This window comes from Clupea harengus, chromosome 24 (assembly GCF_900700415.2).
Source record: "Clupea harengus chromosome 24, Ch_v2.0.2, whole genome shotgun sequence".
In the NCBI taxonomy this organism is placed as follows: domain Eukaryota; kingdom Metazoa; phylum Chordata; class Actinopteri; order Clupeiformes; family Clupeidae; genus Clupea; species Clupea harengus.
In genome coordinates this window covers 4,672,850-4,680,349 of record NC_045175.1, presented here as the reverse complement: position 1 = coordinate 4,680,349, position 7,500 = coordinate 4,672,850, and the positions used below count along the sequence as shown (strand labels likewise).

Sequence of the window (7,500 nt, the reverse complement as noted above, 5' to 3'; positions counted from 1 at the left end):
TGTGAGTGTGTGTGTGCATATGCAAGCGTGTGTTCAGCCATTTTCTTTTAATTTATGAGCCTGTCACTCTTCTGTTCTCTCGGCCTCACAGTTTTTTTTTTCATTTAAGTCCTTTTCTCTCGTCTCCTCACTTTCCCAAGCCTCTCACTCTCCGTCTCTCTCGCTCTCTCTTTCTTTCTGTGATTCCTCTTCCTCCATCCCTCCATCTTCCCTTACTCTGGAGCTTCGTCTTGCAGGCGAGCGTGTTGCAGTGGTGTGAGTGTGTGTGTGTGTGTGTGTGTGTCTGTGTGTGTGTGTGTGTGTGTGTGTGTGTGTGCGCGTTGCAGTGGTGTGCAGCACAAATGTACCCAGTTTACTCCATTTGCACACAGTACTGCACACACAGTTCAATCACACACTTCTTCATTCATGCACTTGTTCCTCTCTTTATTCATCTGTGGTCGGTCTCTCTCTCTCTCTCTCTCTCTCTCTCTCTCTCTCTCTCTCTCTAACACACACACACACACACACACACACACAACTACCCACACGCATACATACACCCACACATCCCTGCATCAGTACAGAAGCATGGAAATTAAGGCGTACGTGTCCGGCTCCTAACACTCACTGAAGGTGCACACACACACACACACACACACACACACACACACACACACACACACACACACGCACACACACACACACGCACATACACACGTACAAGGTGGCCCTAACACATATGTGTTTGTATTTTGTATGGGTGAACTGTCCGGCCTGGTGTGTGTGTGAGTGTGTGTGTGTGTGTGTGTGTGTGTTTGTGTGTGTTCTCACCTCCAGCCTCCTCCAGCGATGGACGTTCATGGGGTTCTCCAGCTCCTCCTCCAGGGCCCGGCACCTGGTCCGCTCCTTGAGCAGCTCACGCTGCATGTGGTACACCTCACGCCTGGACACACACACACACACACACACACACACACACACACACACACACACACACACACACATACATGAGTACACATGCACAGACACATATAAACACATATTCAAACAAGCACACACGCACAGGCTCACACCAATACATACATACATACATACATACATACTGTACATGCATACACGCATGCAAAATATAAATATATTTGTAGAATACCGCTGGTATGAGTTTATCAGGTTCACACACACATATACCCTGCACACACACACACACACACAGATATAAAGACAGTGACAATCATCATGGCAACCAATGAATGAGTATCAAACAGCACAAATCATGTCTGCAGCCACAAAAACACCTTGCAGGGATGGTGTCACTGTGTGGCCCAATCCTACCTGACAACACACATACACACACACACACACACACACACACACACACACACACACACACACACACACACACACACACACACACACACACACACACACACACACACACACACACGGTAGAAATCACATCTGAAGGAAACACACACCAGCCCCAAACCATCACTTATTACTTTATATTCTTTCTCTCACATTCCATGACAGCCATCCTGAATTATTGAGGTAAAACAGAGCTAATTAAAGTAGCTACTGAAGGTGCTAATGCATGTCAGGGGAGCCCCTTTGCCAGATGAGAGTTTGCAGAACAGCAATAGTGCACATAATAAGCCGTTAGTAATTGGAGCCCTGATAAGACGTCTTATCTGCTTGCATCTGTCTGTATGTGTTAGGAGATTTAAAAAAAAAAAAAAGAAGTTAGTGAGGGCATAAGAATTTTAAAAACTGCTACTGGCCACAAAGAACAACAACAACAACAACAAAAAAACAATTCATTCCATTCCATTTCATCTAAAGTTACAGTTCTCTCCATGACCGTAAGAGCATGGGCCAACTAAAAGCAACACAGTGTCAAAAGCTCATTGGCAAGGCAGTTCCGACACAACAACTATTGACACTGTATACAACTTTGTAAACATGCTTTAAAGGCCTGTTTGGTCTAACAGAGACACCATCTTCCTTACAGTGCAAGAGATCCATGGACAGAAAACATCTCCACAGCTCAGTGTCAAGGTGGCTACCCAGTGCTTCAGGCTGAGCTGAGCTGAGAGTACAGCACTTGTATCCTTAAATAATGTAGGCTACTTAAGTAGTCATGGATATTTATATAACTAGAGTTGTATGCCTTAGTAGCTATATGTAGCATTGCTCATCGATCCTACCATAGAGGGGGTCGGACTAGCATTAACACATTCTATATAGAATGTAGTGTATTGATGTAACTGGTGATGTCCAGATATGAGTTTATGAGGCGCGCGTCCGCACGCACGCACGCACGCACACACACACGTATACACACGCACACATACGGAGATCCTACATCCTAGCTTTCTTGGCTAGATCGTTCCACCATTCAGCTAGATCTATCTCTCTCTATTATGCTCAGGACAAACACGTTTGAAGTGCTTTCGCTGTAGTCTCATTTGTCCTTCTGAAAGGAGAGAGAGAGACAGATGGAGAGAAAGAAAGACAGAGAGAGAGAGAGAGAGAGAAAGAGACAGTGACGTAAAAATGTGACAAAAAATAACAAAGCACTCTAGTGAGGAGAATAAGGAGAACGGTAGAATTGCCTCTGGCATAAGGAAGCCTGTTTATCTAGAGTGCGGACGCAGAGGGGAAGGCGCTGTGGAGCTCTGAATGTAGGCTTGAGTGCATCAGGTGGTACCGGGAAATAAAGCGTGCTGCTTTGTCCGAGACAAAGAGAGGAGAGAGAGAGAGAGAGAGAGGGGAGAAGATGCGGAGAGAACGAGAGGGGGAAAGAAAATGAGAAGGTAGAAATGGGGATAAAGGAACAGAAAGAAAGGAAGAAGAAATGTACAGAGAGAGAGTTTAAATGAGGTAGAAAGAGAGAGAGAGAGAGAGAGAGAGAGAGAGAGAGAGGAGTAAATATGTTGCCATGCCAATAAAAGCATTCAGTGAGCTGCACTGGACTGATCTGAACTGAGGAAGTCAGAGAGAATAATATTGTTGGGGGGGAGGGGGGGGGGCACACATGGGCACCTTCAGCACTGACATACTATTCTGTTTTCCCCTCCACCTCCTCTTCTGCATCTCACCGTTTGAGATCACCGCATCCCTGAGGATGACTGCACTCACTTTCTGCCCGCTGTGCTTATAGCGCTATGCTGCTCGTTCACCGCCTCGCCTCACCTGGCTCCCTTGTTTCAGTCCACAGTATCCTCAAGAGGCTAAGACGCACAGGCACCTGTTAGACTGCCATATGCCGGTCCAATCGCCCGGCGGAGTCACTGCCGTCACGCCCGCAATCTCCGGCCCGTACTTAAGCGGCGAGGGCGAGGGCGAGGGCGAGAACGGGAGCAGGAGAAGGAGCGCGATTGGAGGAGGTAATCTCCGCAGAGCTCCGCCAAATGGCCTCCCCGGCAAAATGGTGATTATGCATCGCAACACGCTCCATTAGCCAAACACGGAGGCTGCTGCTGCCTCTGTTGCCTCTGCTGCTGCTGCTGATTCACGTGCGAACTCTGCAACGCTCCCCAAAAAAAACAAGGAAGGAAAAAAAGAAAAAAGAAAGACTGATCTCTCGTGACTCAAGGGCGTCATTAGTGGAGCAGATTTGTCCTACTAGATATCTAAATGAAGCTGCTCCTCTTCATTTGTGGGTAAGGGGAAGAGGAAGATGAGGAGAAGGAGGAGGAGGAGGAGGAGGAGGGCGAACGTGGGTGGATGAGAAAGCGTATTGAGATGTCGGGCTAATTAATCGAGCATTAGCGATCTAAAGACATCTGGACCCGAGTCAAACATCCAGTGAGATCAAAGTCCGCAGCTGTAGAGGTGAAAGCAAGAGGGCAGTGGAAGGAAAAGAAAAAAAGGAATGAAAGAGAGAGGGAGAGGGGGAGAGAGAGAGAGAGAGAGAGAGATAGAGAGAGAGAGAGAAAGAGAGAGAGAGAACAAAGGAGGAGCAACACTGGCATGCGAAATCTCCCCCAACAGACTACATTGGCCTCGTAGGGCATGCCTCTGACAACAGCACCAATTGTTTCAGTGCTCAAGGAACAAGTGGCATGCACTCACACTCATCGAATATTTGCCTCACTGAACCGAATCCTGTGGGTTGGGAGACACTACACAGGGACTATACAGAGTGGGGAACAAAAATAAACTGCTGCTGTAAATGAGCTGTCATCACCATGGCAGCACACTCATACCTGTGTGATGTGCACACTCAAAAATATCAAAACAACCTGCAGTGTATCACCAGCACTGTCAATAAATGTCTCATTTCCTTGTTCTATTGATATCTCATGCCAGTATATATATATATTTTTAAATTTTTTAACTCACTTCATTCTTCATTTCTGCTTTTTATTCTTGTAAATGTAGCTAGCATAAAACAAGAACTCGGAGGAAACTGTTGTTTACTTAAGTATAAGTATAAACTGATTAAGGCCAGACTTTTATTATGTTCATCCACCGATGCTGACTGTGCTCTCCCTTTTGTCAGCATGCATTTCACCCAGTGCAGTCTTTGGCATGTCAATTCTTCACTCTCTCAACTGATTGTAACAAAGTGATAGCCAAGTCCATTTAAAATTCATGACTATGATGGTGAAGAATTTCAAATCGCAACATTAAAGGGAAACTGTTTTGTTTCTACAGTCAGTCTTTTTCTACAGAAACAAAAACATTTGGACCCAAAAAGATCTAAAAATAGGGCCCAAGTCGAACAACTCCCGAAATGTCCCTTTAATTACTACAACATGAATACATCAATGACAAATACATTTGAAAAGGTTTTATATAATTTTAAGCTGCTTGAAAACTATTTTGATCACTTATTTTAAAGGCTCTGTAAAAGAGTGGTACGTTTGGTCAGTTGACAATGTCAGGACCCTTTTGGACACAGTTCAGAGGGAGTTGACCAGACGTCCAAAACTAGCTAAAAAAGAAAAAGCTAAAAACTAGCACATATGCTTTTCCCCACGACAGCTGGTGCCCTTGTGCTTCCATTAGCTGACATGGGAGTGTAGCACAGTGCATCCCCAACATAGAGCTGACCGTTTTGTTTACACTGTGCACTGATGTGACAATACAGCTCCAGCTCTAGCAGCAGACTGCCTGGAGCTGTCTCTTTCTGACGCGCTGCAGCACAACGTTTTGACACGGGGGGGGTGCCATCAAGGGCTTGTACATTTCCAGTCTGCGGGTGGCCAGGTTTCTAGAGGGATCGTCAGGCTTTTTGTGGAGGTGGGCTTTTGAAGCTCTGTTCCCAGGGCACCACCAGGCATTGTGCCTCTCAGTCCCTCTATCTTTGCTGAGCTGTGCAGGCCCTGGTGTGTGTGTGTGTGTGTGTATGTGTGTGTGTGTGTGTGTGTGTGTGTGTGTGTGTGTGTGTGTGTGTGTGTGAGTGTGTGTGTGTGTGTGAGCACTGTGGTCGGCCCACACGCTACATGAGCAGACAAGGAAGGGAGCACTAGAGCGCCGCCTGATTTGCTTCATCTTTCTTCTCTCTCTCTCTTTTGCATTCCCTCTCTCTCTCTCTCTTTCACTTTCGCAGTTACTGTCTCTCTCTTTCTCTTTCACATTCACTGTCTCTCTCTTTCACTTTTGCATTCACATTCCCTCTCTTTCTCTTTCCGTGTTTGCCATATACCCCACTATTACACATCATCATAATAACCTTTTTTCCCATGTTTTTATTTGTACACAAATCTCAGCCTTTGCACTATCTACCTCTCTCTCTCTCTCTCTCTCTCTCTTGGCAATGCTCTTAATTTATGCATTTAATTGTGATTTTGGCAAAGTGGTTGTAGTTGTTTGTTTGTTTATTTATTTATTTATGACCCCCCCCAAAACCCCCTTACCCCAATCCCTCCCATCCCAAAGCTCCGCGGCTGTCAGTGTCCTGACAGGCGCGCTGTGGCCGTGGGTACATACATCACTGTCCCGCACCAGAAAACCACTCATCCATCTTCCGCTGTCAGCGCGTTAATTCCCTTGAGCGATATGATAAATAAAGCGTTAACAAAACCCCCCGTCTCCAACCCTAAACCCTACCCCAGCCCCATTCCCTGCTCCATCTCCACGTTTCTTGATTTCCACTCTCTTTCTCGTTTCCCCCCTTCTTAGCCCCTACTGCTGCTTCTTCTCTCTGCTTTCCATTCGATTTTGTTTTCTTTCTCGACCCTTTCGGGAAAAAATGCCATTCACTTTGGCAAAAGTGCGTGCATTGAGATTCTGCGGGGACCGTCGCGGTGTGACGCGGCGCTGGGGTTTGATTCATTCGGTGTGGCAGGGTTGATATCCCGGCCTTAAAGTTTAATCAACACCTTCAGTGAGAGCGAGGAGATGGAGCCAGAGCCTTCATTTGAATGCCTCTGTACTGATGCTGGTGTGTGTGTGTGTGTGTGTGTGTGTGTGTGTGTGTGTGTGTGTGTGTGTGTGTGTGGGGGTGTGTGGGAGACAGAGAGAGAACACGTCAGTGAGTGAGAGAGTGAGTGAAAGACAGAGCGTGGGTAGGCGAGTGGGTGTCTGTTTGTAGCTTTGTATAACTGTGTAATTGCATGTGTACACTTTCACCTGTGTCTGTGTGAGTGTGTATGTGTGTGTGTGTGTGTGTGTGTGTGTGTGTGTATCTGCACCTTTGTGTGTCTGTGAATACGATATTAACATTTCTCAAAATTGTCCCTAACCTCCCTGAACCTTCAGGGAAGGGAGGATGTGAGGGTGGTTGAGAGGGAGCCTTGAGGAAAACAATGAAATAAAAAAGATGGAAAAAAAGGAAGAGAGGAAGAATAAAGAGCGAAAGAGGAAGACACTTGAGTTTCAGTCATGATGCCAACGCCGCCGGCTGCATTCCATCAATTAGAAAAATGGACGCCTGGCGTCGGCCCAGCCGACCCTGGAACGCCGACGAAGATTGAAGCTGCCGACACTTTAATCAGTCATCTTAATGAAGTTTAACTAAACGGGATGGTGGCCATGCATTAAAGCCGTGAATAAATGAAACAACAACAGAGGGAGCGTGTGTGTGTGTGTGTGTGTGTGTGTGTGTGTGTGTGTGTGTGTGTGTGTGTAAGTCAGAGCATGTATCAGTGTGTGTGTGTGTGTGTCTAAGTCAGTGTGTGTGTGTGTGTGTAAGTCAGAGTATGTATCTCTGTGTGTGTCTGTGTGTGTGTGCGTGTGTGTGTGTGTGTGTGTATTTTGTGTGGGTGAAAAAGAAAAACGCAGAAAAGTAACAGAGGAAATAGGAGGGTGGCAGGCAGATAAAGAAAGAATGATAGTCCGATAGAAAGAGACACACAGCGTGAGTGTGAACACCTGACAGACTGTGCACAACACTTATTAAGAGAACAAGAACAAGAGCGAGACGAGATTGCATTAACTAATCAAATCAAACCATCCTTTCAGAGCTACGTTTCCATACAGGGTTTTGGTGGAGACATTGCACCTGTGTTACCACTACCACCATCTAATCATTTCACTTTTCAGACCACTTTAGCGACTAGGAGCAAATCT

The 7,500-nt window shown here is 46.2% G+C and overlaps 1 protein-coding gene across 2 annotated transcripts in view; it reads right to left on the bottom strand.

Moving 5' to 3' along the window:
• cfap58 (cilia and flagella associated protein 58) overlaps positions 1 to 7,500 on the bottom strand; it is a 117,793-nt gene that overhangs the window by 44,541 nt on the left and 65,752 nt on the right. For both annotated transcript variants that reach the window (XM_031562556.2, XM_042703457.1), the window contains exon 14: positions 814 to 925. In XM_031562556.2, the coding sequence (XP_031418416.1) occupies positions 814 to 925 (112 nt within the window). The remainder of the gene's footprint in view (positions 1 to 813; positions 926 to 7,500) is intronic.